The sequence below is a fragment of the Typopeltis vanoorti genome, chromosome 17 (genome assembly GCF_054136105.1).
Source record: "Typopeltis vanoorti isolate ZY-2024b chromosome 17, IOZ_Tvanoo_1.0, whole genome shotgun sequence".
NCBI classification, from domain to species: domain Eukaryota; kingdom Metazoa; phylum Arthropoda; class Arachnida; order Uropygi; family Thelyphonidae; genus Typopeltis; species Typopeltis vanoorti.
The window spans coordinates 18,247,222-18,266,207 of NC_143565.1; the positions used below are offsets into that span (position 1 = coordinate 18,247,222).

Here is an 18,986-nt window from a genome sequence, read left to right on the forward strand (position 1 = left end):
ATGAACAAAATGATGATAAAATGAACAAGATAATAATATAATGAACATAAAGGAATGATAATAAAAGGAACAAGGTGAAAAATAATGATAAAAGGGACACTTTGAAAATGGAGTGAAGAAAATGGTGATAAAAAGAACAATATGATAATAGAATGAAGAAAATTATAATAAAAGGAACAATATGATAATAGGAAGAAGAAAGTGATGATGAAAGGAAATAGGTGAAATATAATGATAAATGGAACAAGATGATAATGGAATGAATGAAATGATGATGAAAGGAACAAGGTGAAAAATAATGATAAAAGGAACTAGATGATAATAGAATTAAACAAATGATGATAAAAGGAACACGATGATAATAGAATGAAGAAAGTGATGATGAAAGGAACAAGATGATAATGGAATGAAGAAATTGATGATAAAAGGAACAAGGTGAAAAATAATGATAAACGGAACAAGATGATAATGGAATGAAGAAAATACTGATAAAAGGAACAAAGTGATAATAGAATGAACAAAATTATGATGAAAGAAACAATGTGAAAAATAATGATAAAAGGAACAAGATGATAATGGAATGAAGAAAATTATGATAAAAGGAACAAGAATGTTCCTTTTATCATCATTTGGAATGAAGAAAACGATGATATGATAATGGAATGAAGAAAATTATGATAAAAGGAACACTATATTAATAGAATGAAGAAATGATGATAAAAGGAACAAGATGATAATAGAATGAAGAAAATGATCATAAAAGGAACAAGGTGAAAAATAATGATAAAAGGAACAAGATGATAATGGAAAGAAGAAATTGATGATAAAAGGAACAAGGTGATAATGGAATGAAGAAAGTTATGATAAAAGGAACAATATGATAATAGAATAAAAACAATGATGATAAAAGGAACAAGATTATAATGGAATGAAGAAAATGATGATAAAAGGAACAAAGTGAAAAATAATGATAAAAGGAACAAGATGATAATAAAATGAAAAAGGTTATGAACTTAAAATTAAGAACTGAAAACGATAAAAAATTAAGAATGGAAAGATAACAAAATAATTATGATGATGAGTGATAAAATTATAATCCTTTCTTTTAGTGTTGCACTGTGATCAGCATTCATTTTAGAAATTATGGACTTTACAACGGTGTTATAAAAAACTCTTTTAATATCCCGACGTTTCGATCTTCATATTAAGATCATCATCATCTAGAGTATATACAAATATACAAGGACAAGCTGAGTTACATTACACACAGCAAGCTAAAGAAACAGTGATTTGATCACCGGTTATTCTACCGGCATGACCCGTAGTGAAAAAAGAATTATATTAATTTTTTAGAAACTGCATCAAAGCTAAATTCTCATGTTCCTCATGTTTTTAATTAGAATTTAGCTTTGATGTAGTAAAATAACCGGTGATCAAATCATTGTTTCTTTAGCTTACTGTGAAATGTAACTCAGCTTGTCCTTGTATATTTGTATATACTCTAGATGATGATGACCTTAATATGAAGATCGAAACGTCGGGATATTAAAAGAGTTTTTTATAACACGATTGTAAAGTCCATAATTTCTAAAATGAATAAAATTATAATGTGATGAGAATATACAAGAGTCTAAGTAAGATGCGATGTAAAGAGAAAGACGACTGATATAAAAAAAACAATGATGACAAGACAGTAAGATGATACGCGTAGATGTTAAGAAAATGAAAACAAAATGTAAAATAGGCAAAACAGACGGGGAAAGGAAACATATCAAACAGCTTGGAAAAGAAAACCAGCAGAGGCGGCAAAGATAAACAGAAAAAAAGAGTTAGAAACACAAAAGAACCGACATATGCGTGTAGACACGTAATAGGCTTTGTGTTTGGTTGTTTGAAAAAAAAACATTCGTGTTTACCTATCCAAACCACGCTTAACAAATAAATACGAAATCTCTTCAAAGTAAATTAACAAAGCAGTGCAAGCAAAACAATAGTTGGAGGATTTCAGAAACAAACCCTTCTTATCAGGATGGCAAAGCCAATGGGTTATTTCATAAACCAGCATCAAGGTTTAAAGCTTCTTATGGTCTGTTAAGTAAAACAAAGAAAGGAAACACAAAGAATGCAGACGGATGTGGGAAGAAAGTGGAATAAAACACCATCAAAGCATAAAAGAAAACATTCATGATCACAACTAATATTATTTAAATTTTAAGACAATTAAAACATTCCACCAGCGAGTTCAAGATATCATAAAATAAATATCCTTTAGAATGTGCTTAAATAAACAAACCGACTGTGTTTGTTTAAAAGACACGTAGCTCGAATTAAGATTGAGTTGAAATGATTAAGCCGCAGTTAAAAGTTCTTTTCAGCGGTCTAATGCGTGTTTAATATTGTGTGTGTGTATGTGTGTGTGTGTGGTATCAACAGAGCCATTGTAATGACGCTGTCATTGGAAGAAAAATATTGCTACCTTCAACCGCATCTTCAATAATATCACTGTTTACTTACGCGCTGTACCACAGCGTGTGTAAACACAGAAAGAAACACAAACTTGATGGGAATATGAGTAAAGTGCTAAGCGAATTTTTTTTGTTCTTTCCTTAGCAGCACGACACGAAATTTATTAAACTGTTAGTCCAAGCACAAATATTGAAAGAGGGAGAATGCTTTGGGGGAGGCGGACTTGTTTTGCTTGTCTTGTGGCTTATGAAGAGTAATTAAGCGTTTTAAAAATGATGGGGAACGCCTTGACTATGCTAGGATAGGATTGGTTGGTTATTTATTGGACAAGATGGATGGGTGGGTGGGTGGGTGGGTGCTAATCCTGGAATGAGGCTCCCTCGGATCCATTTTACCTGGACATCTTATCTCACGTCTTCATTAAGGACCGAATCCAGGTTTTCTATTTTCTTCTTACCCTGGGTCAGAATTCATATTCGGTAACTTCCGATTTAGGTCCTGCCTCAGTATTTTGCGGCTTAAATCTAGCCCCCCCCCCACTTTATACTATTCTCATCCAACATCCTACATTTATTCTACCTATACTGAGTCCATTATATGACTTGATGTTCTTTTCTAAAGGATCAGACGTCGGCTTGAGAGATCAAAATCCACTGGAGGGAAAAACAGACATCTAGAACCCTTATCTAGAACCGCATAAAGTGGAAAAAATCTTGAAAATAGTAAAGATTTTTAAGAACGGAATTTGAAGTTTCCAGGAAGTGGCACGCTTCGAATTAACAGAGTAATTATTATTATTACGTAATACCTCCAGGGAGTCCAAAGACTCATCGAGGGAGGACACCAACTCTACAACTCTTCGACTCCTCCAACCGTAACTACCTTCATCATCTACACCAGGGGTCGGCAACCGGCGACCCACGGGCCGCATGCGGCTCAAAAGTGCATTTTTGGCGGCCCATAAAAGGTTGACCATACTTACATGGCATGTAGCCCGTATGTTGAATTATTTAAATAATACATTTTATATTATGAATAATAAATTAAAAATAATCTTATACCTATACTTCTTGATATCGCCGTGCAACTTGGTGCAAGTCACCCTTGTGAGTCATCATGAGTGAGGATAACAAAGGCGACTTCATCGGACGACAACCGAGATTTTGGCACACATTAAAGAACGCATTTTCGTTAGAAAATGTCCAAAACTTTTATCGATGCTTACCAAAAAGCAGGGAGACACGCATATTCCGATGCAATAACTATATTACTTTGTTTTTAGGTGATAATAATTTTTCACTGAGTTTCATTTTCATTCTAGTTTCATATCTCGTACTTTAAATATTTGTGTTTTTTAAGATTGATATAATAAAAATTGATAAATAAGTTTTTTTCACTCACTATTTTCGCATAAATAAACGCTTACGGCCCGATTATTAAGAATAAAAGTTGAATGTGGCCCGGGTGTCTGAAAAGGTTGCCGACCGCTGATCTATACCAACGCCATCTACCATCACCACTAGTATTTTCACAGACAATCACAAACATACCGAACGCGAAATTGGACCACCTTTTGGCTGGAGAGCGAATACGCTAAGGACTCGGTCAACCAAGCCGGATAATTATTATCACTTAGTTATCTTAAGGTTTATTTTAATTAAAAGGTAAAGCAAAAAGAAACACACGCAGGTGGCCATATGAAAATCATCATAATATTTGGATTTCTCAACTCTAATTTTATATGCCTCTAAGTATTGGTTAACAATACGTAATAGCAAAACTTGGTGGAAGTTAGAGCTTTCAGCAAGTTTTATTATTACATATTGTGGTTATCGTAGTTTCAGCTATCTCTACAATGAGTTACTCATGCCCCCTTGTATCTTAGATTTCCATTTGTGGTCATAAACCAGGTTCCTATTATCTCCTCTCCCACAGATTACGTTTCGGATATCTAACCCCTCTGTTTCGCTGGTTGCGTAGGTTTTACCAAAGCATACCAACGCAGATCTGGACCCAAATCCACTGGGCTACTTCTAACCAACGCTCAGTCTTCTGGATTGTAGTAATAACCTCCTTAGAACCCTTTTTATTTCAAAAAAAAATCGTCAATGGCGAGAATCGAATCCAGGTCTTGTCCATTCAAAGTTCGGGTCGCATTATCCATTTGACTCCGCTAGATAGCACTAATCGGTGGCGAGAAAACAAACAGCTAACATGAAGAACTTGTGTAAAGCTCTAGTTTAACTACGGAAATACGAATTCCCTCCCCCCATAGAAAAAGCAGACAAAAAAGTCCCACAAGACTTTTTTTTTTATTTTTATGTGCCTAAAAAAATTGAAACTCACGGTACTCCCTAAGTACATACATCTCCATTGACGGTATTTATAAATGGTGTTTCGCACTTTGCCGACCAATTTTCAATGGGGAAAAAAAAAAACACCAATCGATCCTTCGCTTATGAAACACTGTTTGAATGTGACCTTCAAAGAGCTATTCACCGCGTAAAGTTCATGCTTGCGGTATAGGACAACACTGAGTGCTTGCTATAAATGGAAACCCGTCCTAAAAGTTTTTTCCTGTTCGATTAAGCTATTGGAAGACTAGTCTTCTTCAAAATGTAACGGGCGTGGTGTGCGACCTATTAACGAAATACGGTCGCCAGGGAATTGTTAACAGTGAGGAAAAGGAATGAGTTTTGCTTAATTCTATGTTATCAGATTTTGAATCCGTTTTGATTTCGTTAGGTGGGGATTGAGGTGGGGGAATGGTGAAGCGAATAGGTGTCTATGTATTTTTGTCTCTTTCTCTTGTTTTAAATACTTTTTCGGTTTTCCTACGTGGCATCCCATCTCTAGAAAGATGTCTTCGTCCACTTCCACCCCCCTATGTTTTCCTCCTAGACCCGAGGCCAGTCACAGAAACACATTACGCTATGTGTCGAAAAATGGTGTGAGATAAAAGTAGAACTTCTTTCTCTTCCTGATGTCAGTAATCCCCTGACATTAGTATCGATCAATAAACTTTTTTTTGCTTTTACCTGGAACGTGCAATCGATAAGGGACTTTGAACTAAGTCGGTCGTCTGGGACATAAAAGTTGGCATAGTTCGAATGAGGAAAAAAAAAAAAGAAATGAAAGTTTTTTTGCATTAACTATTCCTTCCGTGGAGAACCCCCCTATTCACCCCTCCCTCGTGAGAGGAATACGAAGTATTAAAACTTTGCAAGAGTCCAGTTTATTTCCCTAATGTCCCTGCTCAGTTGGTTAACGTAACTCGAATACTTTCTCTTAATGCCTACAGAGGGCACCACCGTTCGCCGCATAACAAAAATTACGCACTTCATCCAAAGTGTTTGCAATAATGTTTTTATACATCGATATACTCTGTTCATTTTGTAGTTGGATAAAAGACTCCATTTAGTCTAGCTGGTACGACAATCTTGTTCCTATGGATTGCTTTTTCAAACTCTGTTATCTTCATGACACTTCGTACAATCAGTTGTAAGATAGAACAATCAATCCTGTCTGCTTTTCTAAGAACTGCAATATCCTGTAGAAACATCACTCAGACAACCGTAACCCATTTCGATTTTCTAACAAAAGACCGCAACTCGCTTACAGTTCCAGGAAAAAGTTTCCAGATTGGGGAGGATGTGGAGAAATGGTTGAAGAAATGGATTCATTTCCTTACTAGCACGATTACACGCACACACATTGTGAATAGAAATGTATTACTGGTCTCGTAGGACTATGAAAGGTCTGTTATACAGTGCTGTCAAAGTAAAACGAGTTCACTTAAAAAGGGACACGTCAATTATTCTGCCTTTATTCATCGTCATCTATTATACTGAGTGAATCCAAACGCCTCGTGGTTTTTAAAGTTTAGAAAACGTCAGATAAGGGAAACGTGCATAAACCAACCCTTTTGATTAATAAAAATGTGTATATTTAGAAAGAGAGCGGCACTGACACCTTTGTGTCAGTGACGCTCTTATATATATATATATATATATCCGTAGTTTGAAATATTCCATAACCTCAAGCCTCAACTCACCATCATCATCATCATCATGCGTATTTAGGCCTAGCATGGATTTTAGGCCTAGCATGGCCTGGCCTGTTCTAGCCTTAGAATTCATCGTTGAATCGTTTAAGAGGACGTCCTGGTTTTCTTTTCCCTAATGGCTTCTACTTTAAGGCTTGTTTTGGTAATCTTCCTGTTTTCATTCTTTGAACGTGTTCCATCCATTTATGTTTATATTTTTTAATTTTTTCTATTACTGGTTCTTGGTTTAATTCTTTCATAATTTCTGATCAAATAGGGTATACTTTGCAGTGTTTCTCATAAACTTCATTTCTGCTGTTGTTAATCATTGTTTGTCTTTTTGTTTTATTGTCCAGATTTCGCTTCCATACATTAAGACTGGTAGGGCTAATGTATTGTATACTTTTAGTCTGGTTTGTTTTTGAACTAAGTTTGGTTTAAATTTAAATGTAGAGTTAATTACACCTGTTATTTTAACTATTTTGCAATTTTTACGTTTATATCTTTTTCATTTTCATATGTGATCATTCATCCTAGGTAGTTAAATGAATTCACCTGTTCTAAAATCTTGTTATCTATTACTATTTTAGTTCTTGCTGGATCTTGTCCTTTAAAGGCCATAGTTTTTGATTTTTCCGTTGATATTATCATACCATAATCTTTGGCTATCTCATTTAGATCTAAAATAGCTTTCTGTAAGTTATCTTCAGAATTTGTAATTATTATTTGGTCGTCGGAAAAAAAGGAGAGTGTTTAAGTTTACTGTAAGAGAAAGCTTAATTCCTTGATGTAAATTTTTATTCCATTTTATTATTATTTCATTTAGGTCGGACCCCTTGGTTTATCTCTCTCGTATATGATAACTCGTGATTTAATCTTATTTGTATTTGATTATTTTCATATATTTGTGATAGCTTTTAGGATATTATTTGTCTTTCTTTTAATATGTTAAATAATATGTTTCTTTTAACTTTGTCAAATGCTTCTTCAAAGTCAATAAATGCAATATGTGTTTCTAAATTGTATTCTCTTCTTTGCTCTATTATTAATTTTAGGCAAAGGCCGGGTCTATGCATGATCCTCCCTTTCTAAATCCATTCTGTACTTCTAAAATAAGTTTCGGAATATTTCATTAGTTTGCTATTTAAGATTCTGCTATATATGTTGTAACAGGAATTAGTATACTTATACTTCTATAGCTTGTAGGGTCATCTCTATTACCTTTTTGAGATTAACGATTATTGAGCCTCAAATCAATAATGTAAATACTATGATGATGTAAAATGTATGTATATTCTCTAGTGAAAGAAGCCTATATTGTTAATAGAAAAATGCAAGAATGAATTGAATATGAAGTACATGGAAAGACGCATCAGACAGCAAGTGGGATGTGGTCTTATATTTACCCATTTTGTTCATTTTTCTGCAACTTAAAATGTAAATAACGCTTATCCGTTCCGATCATATTTGTTCCTTATATAGAAGCAATTACAACAAATGTATTTCATTTCAGATTTATCCATTTATGGATCATGGCAATCTCACATCTTTATTGTATACTTGTCCAAATTTTGTTTTTCATTTGCAGTTTTAGTTTTATATCTCCGAACGTCTGTCAAAAATTATGAAGAAATACAAACTTACCGCTACCTGCATACCAATCAACAAGATCTACAATTTTCTACCTTCTCCTAAAGACAAACTCGCCTTTGATGCTACCTGACGTTTATGAAGTTCCATATTCCTGTAAGATGTCTTATTACAGACAGACAGAGAGAGCTATTAGTAAACGCATTTCTATACATCAAAACCATATCCGTGTTATTAACAAATCTGGCCTTGCACAATACGGAGTTGAAAACCCAAACCATAGCATCCAGTGGAAAAACACCAAACTTCTACATTGAGTCTTATGTAAACATGAGCCGTTTATACACCCTCTGTATAAACGTTGCAAAAAGAAACCGAACTTTTCGAAAATAGAAGAAACTAGTGGCGCCACCTGTTGTATCTTTTTTGTTGTCGAAAGTGGCAACTTTCGTTAGTGTTGTATCAACTGTTTATGATATTTGTTTCATTAGAAGCCGAGTTATAGTGACAAGAGTGACAGTGTTTTTCGGTCGTCACGATATTCATGCCGTACGCGACGAATTCTCGCTATCAATCGCTTCAGAACTTCGAGATAAATCTCACCATTGACCGTTTGGCCAGGCGGAACGAATTCTTTGTGGATAATGCCCTTGGAATCGTAGAAACAAATCAGCATTGTCTTTACTTTTGACTTCTCCAAGCGACTTTTTTTCGGATTCCCCTCTTTTGGTGGTCTCCACTCAGCACTCTGGCGCTTTGTTTCGGGCTCGTACTCAAAACATCACGTTTCATCACCAGTCACGATCGTTTCAAGGATGTTTGAGTCCTTACGAGCGGTTTTAATGAGGTCCTTGCAGTGTTCAATTCGATACATTTTTTGTTCGTCGGTCAACTTGTGGAGAACAAATCGCGAAATCAATTTACGAAGGCCCAAACTCTGGTTCAAAATGTCGTGCACAGTTGATTTTGGAATCCCCAATTGATCTTCAATCAATCTCACGGACGATTTCGGATTTTCTTTGATGAAATCACGCACTCTTTGGATGTCAACTTCGCTCAGTTCAGTTTTTAGACGGCTTGAATTTTCGTCGTCCTCAAGCGTCTCACGACCACTTTGAAATCGCTTAAACCACTTAAACTTGAGTACGGAATAAGCATTCATCCCCGTATGCTTTTTGAAGCATTTGATGCGTTTCGGTAGAACATTTAACAAGTTTAACACAAAAGTCGATCGCAGCTCTCTGTGTGAAACTCATTTTGCGACCGTTCGTCAAAACACACTGTCACTCTTGGCACTATAACTTGGCTTCTAAAGAAACAAATGTCGTAAACAGTTGAAACAACACTAATGAAGGTTGCCGCTTTCGACAAGAAAAAGATACAACAGATGGCGCCACTAGTTTCTTCTATTTTCGAAACGTTCGGTATCTTTTTGGACAGAGGATGTATAAAGAAAGTGTTGAAGCCCTACATCACACCAATTTAAACCCTAATGACGTTCTTACTATCCCTAAAGTCTGGGAAATTATCATCCTTAATTGTGTAAAATAATCTTATATATGTTATCTCATTTTAATGTAGTTTTTTCCTCTCTCCATATATATTTTAATGTAATTCTATGGATCGTTACTGCACGCATATTGGGATTTCATTGTAATCATGCTCCCTAACTGTATGTTATTCCTAGTATTGTTTGAATTAACTGTACTGACGATATCCTATCATACTTAGGATGAAATGTTTACTTAATAAATAATTTAAATACTGTATTCACGTGTGTATATTTATGTTAATTCTGGTTTATATAACTGAACAAAATTAATATTAATAAACTGTGCAAAAGGGGTGTATTTTAATGTGACATTTCATACCGAAATGTTCAGATACCTTGAGAACAAACGTTATCAAAAGAATCCGTTTATACTCCCAGACAGTCTCCGAACGTCGACAACCTCTATATAGCGAGAGATGTCCTGGGCAGCATAATTACTAAAGGTTGGTGGCATGGCGAGGGCATTCGAGCGATTTCAATCATCCTCTGACATCATTTCTGACTCCTCCCTAGAAGACCGACGTTGCTTTACACTGCAATGGTGGAAACCACGTGACCAAGCATAACACGCGTGTTGTGGTGAGTCAGTGAAATGTTCGCCACACCCTGATCAATGATCGTGTTCGGGTGAGGGATGAAAAATTGGTTTCATTAATGAGATTTTGTCGTTATCAAAACTACGGAGATGTTCACGAATGCCTTGATGGATCCTGAGAATCTCCAGTTCACTGTTTCTGATAAAATGTGTGCTATTTGCGGTCTGGACCACATCGATATTATTTGTGGAGAATGTAGTAAGTTTCTGGTTTGGTAATAATCTATTTACCTTTGGTTGAATACTGAATGTTCTGGAGCACTCTAAGAGAGATAATTAGTATAAAGGCAACGAAATGCATACTAAATGATAGCTGATAGTTGTTGCGACAAAAATAGAAACTGTGCCTAGTTTAATAGATATCAGCTTCTAGAGAGATGGCATTATCAGCTGTGATATTGGTAAACATTCGCAAGCGAGTTCAATACTTGTACTGGGTTGAATGAGTAGATAGCGTACTCGTTCTGTAATCAAGCTACAGGAAACTCCGACTCTAAATATGGATGTTTGTAAAAACTTTAGGTGGGATTAACACCAACGGCAGAACATTCAGCTTTCATTGGTTGATTAGACCTTTGAAAATGTACAGAGTAGCGAATCATCATACACACACAATAAAGCTACTTCAAATGGGTGTGTTTTGATATGGTGGCTGCTAGGAAAATACTTCTTACAAGAGTGCATCATGTAGGCGGTACGTTTCCTAGTTTGAAAGAGAACAACCCTAGATGGTGCAACTCGGAAACACCGAGTATTATATTTTAACACAAGAATTATATATATTTTGACTAGTTCTGTCGGGATAAGGTTATTTTGACTAGTTCTGTCGGGATAAGGTGTTATTGAGCTATCAAATCAAAGCTCTGATCATGGCAGGAGGGTAATAGCAATAACCGAGCCTCAGTTAGAACTTCATTGGCTACAGCATTGCCATCCATTACCCTCCAAGGGTATTGGATTGAATGAACCAATCACCGCATCTCACGGTCGATTGATCCTTCCATTCTTGACTATGCCCTGGACGTCATCTTTTCATATACTAGTAGCCAAAAGGTGTCACAACTTATTATTAAAATACCCTGGATTCGAGATAGTTGTTGGAAGTTTTTCCATTTAGTTAGACTATAAATTAAAGATACCAAGAAATTATATACTTGTAGAGGCTATCCTGTTCAGTATTAGTATGATAATGCATCATGTGATGGCAAAGTCTATGTCTACTGGTTTGGAAAAAATGAGCATAATACTGAAATTGGTCAGGTTTGGAAATGAAAATTCTGTACAACCTTTGAGAAGTTGATTTTGTATGAAACTAACACATTCATCTCCATTACAGGAATTATCTACAACTGTGGTAAAGAAACAGATTAAAATACCTAATTAAAATAGCGAAAAGCTTTACTTCTGAAAATTTTAGCTGCAATCACTGTTCACAGTTTTGCGAGAGAGGAAAAAGGTGAATTTCCTAGAGCAAAATTTCACTATCCCCCGCATGAGACCGGCTAACCCAACCTTCGGATGAAATGCCCTGACAAAGATTCTTTGCTTTCTAAATAGGATTTGAACTTAGGCTTTCCAAAGAGAATCGTCGATACCGACTGAGATAATAATAATAATAATAATAATAATAATAATAATAATAATAATAATAATAATAATAATAATAATAATAATAAATGAAATCATACGAATGTGCTTCCTGTAGAGTTTCCTAAGTGGAGTGACACTACAGTAAAAAGCTGATTAATTCGTCCCAAACAAACAGTCTCTGTTATTCTTGAAATCATCCTGCATGATGAAACTGTGTTCCTCACTGCCAGATGAATCTAGAGGAGGTTCTGGACCATCTGTTGTTTACACCTGATCTTGAAGACAATATTCTCCAATCTGTGAACCTTTGTGAAGAAGAACATAACTCCTAAATGATTTGTAGGAGAGAGAGAGTGATATGTAATACACACTATCCCTGATAATATTTGTCGACAAGTATCCTTAATGATACTTGATCACAATTTCTTCTTGGTCAAAACAGATGCCATGCTGACATGGAAATAAATGAATACACATATCTTAGAGTTGTTGAAAGTTTTTAACTTGTTTATACTATAAATTAAAGATACAAAGATATTATATACTTGGTTTAATCCTTTATCCAAGTGTATGTACAAAAACTTTTCAACTGAACTTAACTTTGTTTGCTTACCTTTGGATAAAGGATTAAACCAAGTATATAATTTCTTGGTATCTTTAATTTATAGTCTAACCAAGTGGAAAAACGTCCAACAACTATCTCTAATCCAGAGTATTTTAATAATAAGGTGTGACACCTTTTAGCTACTAGTACATGAAAAGATGACGTCTGCATTACTTCAACCTTGGTATCACTTCTGGGTCTGGCTCCCACTGATGAGACCTCAATAAAGTTCGAAACCAGTAGGAAGCTTGGGTGATGAATGGCAATGCTGTAGCCCGTGGTTTTAACTGAAGCTCAGCTGTTGCTGTTACCCTTCCAGATGAGCACATCAGCGGCTCTGTTCGGTGGTGGGGGAGCCTGCCACGGTGTAGAGTCAACTGACTTTCTGATCCTGCAAGTCGCTCATTATTGAGGGATTTTACGAGTTTTTGGAAGAGGTATTTCCGCACTTAAGTGGGGAGATACCGCTTCCAAAATGTGAAGTCCTACCACCTTTGCCAGGAGTTTCCCTAGTCTTGAAAATACTTCAGGCGTAAACTTTGTTTGCTTACACTTGGATAAAGGATTAAACCAAGTATATTTCTTGGTATCTTTAATCTATCTGAGGGTTGCTATAAAAAGTGATATCTATCCCAGTGGATTTGTGTACTATACATTCATCTACATCAATATAAAGTATTTGTGACCGTCTTTTTTTTCTCAAACACTATCTGTATATGTGTGTAGTATGTAGAAAGAAGATAGTTGTTTCTCTTTCACTTTCTGTCACTCGTTTTATGATCGTAACGGATTTTTCGGAAATCCGGAGTTGTTAGCAACAATTTGATTTTCAAGATACCAAATAATTTTATATAAACTTGGTTTTTAATCCTATTTCCCAAGTAAGAAAATAGACAAGTATGTCAAGGTTGCGCCTGCACGTAATGCAAGACTGAGGCAACTCCCTAAGAGTTGATTTTCAATTCCTAATAAACTTCTCTTTTTTTTCCCTTATTCTTTTCTGCTATTTTTTTTTACTTTTCTAAACTCTGTTTCTATTCATACATTATTATATTTCTCTTTTGGTTCCATCCATTTTTATCTATCTGTCTCTTATTTCCGGTTGTCTGATTCGTTCCATCTGGATGTGTGCTTTCTTCATTTCTCCTTATTGTTTCTATTTCTATGTCTCTGTCTCTCTTATTGTTTCTTCTTGTCCTGTTGCTTGTTTCCTTTATCTTTCGGTTTTTTTTATATCGAATTCACCTTCTGTCAATGTTATTCTATTAAGTTTGTCTTCTTTCCTTATCAAGATTTTCTCATCTTTCCATCTAGTTTCATGTTTGTCTGCGTTTTATCTTCTTCGTTTTCTCTTTCATCCCACCTTCCGATATCACACGGATACACGCGCGTGCATGTTGCTCATCCCAAATGGGCTTCAGGTAGTTGAAAGCGATGGTATCGTCATTAGAAGCATCACTCGATGTGCGTATTACACTCGGCAATGCGAACCGCTGTGCTCTCTCTGCCATCAGAGAAACTCCCCCCCCCCACACACACACACGCACAGCTGTGATTAGCTGACAGCTCACAGGACTTGTGTGACTTAGTTATTGCTTTCCTGCAATGTCAAAAATGGAAGAAGGCTGCAATCAAACAGATAATCCAAGAGGATGGTAGGAAATGGAATCACTGCGGTGGGGGGGGGGGGAGAGAATGTTCGGAATGAGGTTATCTTCCATGTGTCACATTGAACTAGAATGCAGGATAATAAGAATAACTATTATCGCCTTTTTAATTTTTTTTCCCTGATCGAATAAAGTGAAAAATCACCAATAGAATTTTAAGTAATTCAATGTTATCGTAAATCTTTCGGTTAAAGAGTGTAAGGCCGGTTTTTGAATCCCTTAACAAGATGGAAAACCCTGCTTGCGTATAACACAGATCGACTAACTGGGAAATCAGCTGAAAACGTTTCGCTGGTCAACGATTAGAATCGAACTTATAATGATATTTCTTCCAACGGCCTAGCACTATGGAAGCAAACGTCATTTTCACACCGCTTCACTGGAAATGTACAAAATTATTACATTTTGTGTAATAAAAATTATTATGTGTTCCGATGAGTTTTTCTGTTTTCATATAATGTAAAACGTTTTGTGTGCAACAGTGAACAGAAGGAAAGCAATATTTTTTCATGCAATATATCTTGGACGTTCTATGCTGTATCTTCAACACGCTCCGTAGCTTTATTTCCTGATAGGCTTATACTTTGAAATGCTTGCTTTTTTTTTCCGGACATGTGATTTTGACTGCACTTAAAATACAATATATATATATATAATTCATCGATACTAAGAGAGTTGATGTGAAGTCATTAGCCTTTATATACAAGTAGTCAAATAGTGAAGATACTTCATGCGCAAACTTTGTTTAATTACACTTGTATAAAGGATTAAACCAAGAATAAAATGTTTTGATAACTTACAATAAAGTGAAAAAACTTTCACCTAACTCTAATCCACAGTAATTTAATAATGAGATACACCTTTTCTTTACTTATATATGAGAAATATATGATTTCTGTATTAATTCAAAGCCCTTGGAGGGTAATGGATGGCAATGCTGTACCATTGAAGTTTTAACTGAGGTTCGGCTGTTGCTGTTACCCTCCTGCCATGAGAGCTTTAATAATAGCTCAATAACACCTTATCCCTACACTGTCCTCTACAGATAACGGGGAAGATGAAAAGCATTCTTGCTTCGCCCCTTTAAGCCAGTCCTTACAAGGACTATATAAGGAGGGTAAAGGGACTTTCCCTTGGAGGGTAATGGATGCAAAGCTGTAGCCAATGAAGTTCTAACTGAGGCTCGGCTATTGCTGTTACCCTCCTGCCATGATCAGAGCTTTAAGAGCTCAATAACACCTTATTCCTACACTGTCCTCTACAGATAACGAGAAAGATGAAAAGCATTCTTGCTTCACCCCTTTAAGGCAGTCCTTATAAGGAAAGGAGGGTAAAAAGGAAGAAAGTGGAATCGACCGTGACATGCGGAGATTAATATCCTTGGAGGGTAATGGATGGCAATGCTGTAGCCAATGAAGTTCTAACTGAGGCTCGGCTATTGCTGTAACCCTCTGGCCATGATAAGAGCTTTAATAGCTCAATAACACCTTATATCCGTACACTGCCCTCTTCAGATAACGGGGAAGATGAAAAGCATTCTTGCTTCGCCCCTTTAAGCCAGTCCTTACAAGGACTATATAAGGAGGGTAAAGGGACTTTCCCTTGGAGGGTAATGGATGCAAAGCTGTAGCCAATGAAGTTCTAATTGAAACTCGGCTATTGCTGTTACCCTCTTGCCATGATCAGAGCTTTAATAGCTCAATAACACCTTATTCCTACACTGTCCTCTATAGATAACGGGAAAGATGAAAAGCATTCTTGCTTCACCCCTTTAAGGCAGTCCTTATAAGGAAAGGAGGGTAAAAAGGAAGAAAGTGGAATCGACCGTGAGATGCGGAGATTAATACCCTTGGAGGGTAATGGATGGCAATGCTGTAGCCAAAGAAGTTCTAACTGAGGCTCGGCTATTGCTGCAACCCTCTGGCCATGATAAGAGCTTTAATAGCTCAATAACACCTTATCCCTACACTGTCCTCTACAGATAACGGTGAAGATGAAAAGTATTCTTGCTTCGCCCCTTTAAGTCCTTATATAAGGACTAATATAAGAACTTTCGTATCAGGGATGGGAGAGATGTGAAAGTCCTTTTTAGGACTTCCAGGGTAACGAATGACAATGCTGTAGCCCATTAAGTTTTTACTGAGGCTTGGCTATTGCCGTTACCCAGACTAGACTAGAGCCTTTAGCTCAATAACACCTTCCACACAGATTTTCTTCATTCGGATGACAGGATAAAGAGGCAAGGACCCAGTCCATCTCCCAGTTCTTTTAAGAACTTAAGAACCTTCGTATCAAATTTGGGTCTGGCTTTTACTGACGTGGTTTTTTTGTGTATCCTGAGGTTGTCTTGCAGCCACCTTGGTGGATGCTTTTCCCTGGAATATCAGCGCCTCTGTTCTGTGGGCCTGTTATTGGGTACAACCACTGCTGAATGATCTTTTGGGTAACTTATTGTTGAGGAATGTCCCGTGTTTTTGGAGAGGAAGCTCCAGCACATAAAGAGGCTTTTGTCCATATGGGAAGTCTGCCAAAGTTGTTTTGCGGCCGCTTCGGTGGATGCTTTTCCCTGAGATATAAGCCGATCTTCTCTGTGGTGGGATGAGCCTGTCACTGAGTAGAACCATTGCTGAGCAATGAATTAATGATCCTTGGGGTCACTCACTGAGTGGGTTATCCGAGGAAGAGGCCAAGTTTTTGGAGCACGCCCACACTTAAACGGTCTTTGGGCTTGCTTACTTCCTGACGAGTAGAGAAGTTCTATTTGGTGGTTGGGTTTTTGCTTGTCATGGAGTAGAGCCACTCCTCAGTTTCCTATCTTGAGCGATTCTGGTCAGCAGTGATCCTTTGGGGTCTCAGTGTGATTTTGTTGCTCACTCAGAGATTTTGGAAAGGCATCTTCGCACTAAAACATACCTTAATAAAGGTCGAAACCGATCTGAGTATTGGTCCTTCTCATAATGCATAACATTATAACGTCCGAAAGGGAAGGTTGCTTTGCATTATGGGATTACTAAGGCAATTGATGTGAAGACATTAGCCTCTATATTCCTTAGATCAGGGGTCTCAAACTTTTTTTTTAATTTGATTTTGATCCTGAAATCTGACAGCTTTTTTTTATCGTTTCGTGTTGCAATATGAAGTATTGCATTTAATCTAGAATATTTTATCCGTGCGAGGAACTTTGACTTATTAACTTTCATAATTGAAAATAATTGCTCACATACATACATACACACACATTTTTTCAAAGATTGACAAATTTTTGCACAATCAATTTTATAATTGGGATATTTACTTCCGAAGTATTATAAAAATTTGGTATGCCAACTTCGTTGTATTTATTTTTTAGTTCAGTATTGCACTGGAGTTCAATTACTTCCATTTGTAATTCTTCGTCAACATTTTCAATATTAATTTAAAAAGTTATTAATTATTAAATTAATTTATTAAAGTTATTAAAATTAAAAAAAATAGTTAATTAAAGTTTGAATAATAATTCATTTTCAAACTGGTTGAAATCAGAAAATCTTTTTTCAAATTCGATTTTCAATTCTTCAATTTGAGGAATGTACTTTTCAGCATCATTATCATTTCGAGAAATCGATTTAAGTGTAGGAAAAGTGGGCTAAATTATTCTTTGCTTCTTTGGTGACCAATGTATTTTACTTATTCTCATTATAATTTTTTCTTTGTTCTTTGCAGACTATTCGGGATTCCGATTGCGCCTGAGTAGGAGCTTCGTCTACTGATGGGAGACGATCACGAGCATCGAATCCGTCTGGTGACGTTAGGTGGAGGAGGGGTTGGCAAGAGTTCCATCGTCAAACGTTTTCTTTTCGACAACTTCTGCGAGAAACATCGACCGACCGTTGAGGATTTGTACAGTAGAGAGTTTGACATCGGAACCATAACGCTGAAAGTGGATTTCCTGGATACTGCAGGAGATTTGCAATTCCCAGCCATGAGAAGACTGTCCATTACCAACGGCCACGCTTTCATGCTGGTCTACAGTGTGGACAGCTCCGAATCCTTCAAGATGGTCAAGCAATGTTTTGAGGAAATCCGCGAACAAAAACCAGACTTTCAAGAGATCCCGATGATGTTTGTAGGGAACAAATGCGATGCCGAAGAACGTCGAGAAGTCAAAAAAGAAGACGTTGCCGAATGGGTATTCTGCGAGCTTCCTCGACTAAGGGCAAAGGTCATGGAATGTTCGGCAAAAGACAACCTCAACATCAAAGATATCTTCAGAGCTTATTTACAATTAGCCAAGATACCCCTTCCAAGCGATCCGCTGAGTCTAAGAAGACGATCGAGTGCCCACGTTACTGTTGGAAGGCCCTCCAGATTTAACGCCAGCCTGAGCCCCCAGAGGGAGCATTTAGTCGAGCAAGAAGGTTCAACGTCTCAAAGGATGAAACCACGAAGCCGTAGTTTGATCCGGAGAACCAGCAAGAAGGTGTCCAAGTTGAAGGACAACTCCGCTCATGGGGGAGCGGATGCGGACGACTGCACGGTCTCGTGATTACATCAACACTACCGAGTCGTTGCGGGCTAAATTTTTGTTTGCTGGTATAGCCCGCCCATCGGTGCTTTGGACATTTGTCTAATGTCAAAAACCAACTATAAAACATATTGGAATGATTAAGAAATTGATACACAACATAACTTGAGCTACAATATGTGGACCACACACAGACACACACACACACATTAGCGTAAAGATAAAAAAAAGTCCAAGAGATTAAGAGATTGTCCAACATGCCTATCATATCCAGTCACTCACCACGGCCTTAAACACATATCTCTGTCCAGGATAGGGGGAAGAGAAACTTGATCCACCCACCAGTGGTCTGTGCTCATTTTTATCGGTGACC

The 18,986-nt window shown here is 36.8% G+C and overlaps 1 protein-coding gene across 1 annotated transcript; it reads left to right on the forward strand.

Annotated features, from left to right (window-relative positions):
• The first annotated feature begins 17,857 nt into the window (after window positions 1-17,857).
• Window positions 17,858-18,634, forward strand: LOC150097198 (GTP-binding protein Di-Ras2-like). The gene has a single exon (XM_090407607.1). It carries the CDS (start codon window positions 17,858-17,860, stop codon window positions 18,632-18,634), a length of 777 nt encoding a protein of 258 aa, XP_090263733.1.
• Window positions 18,635-18,986: the final 352 nt, after the last annotated feature.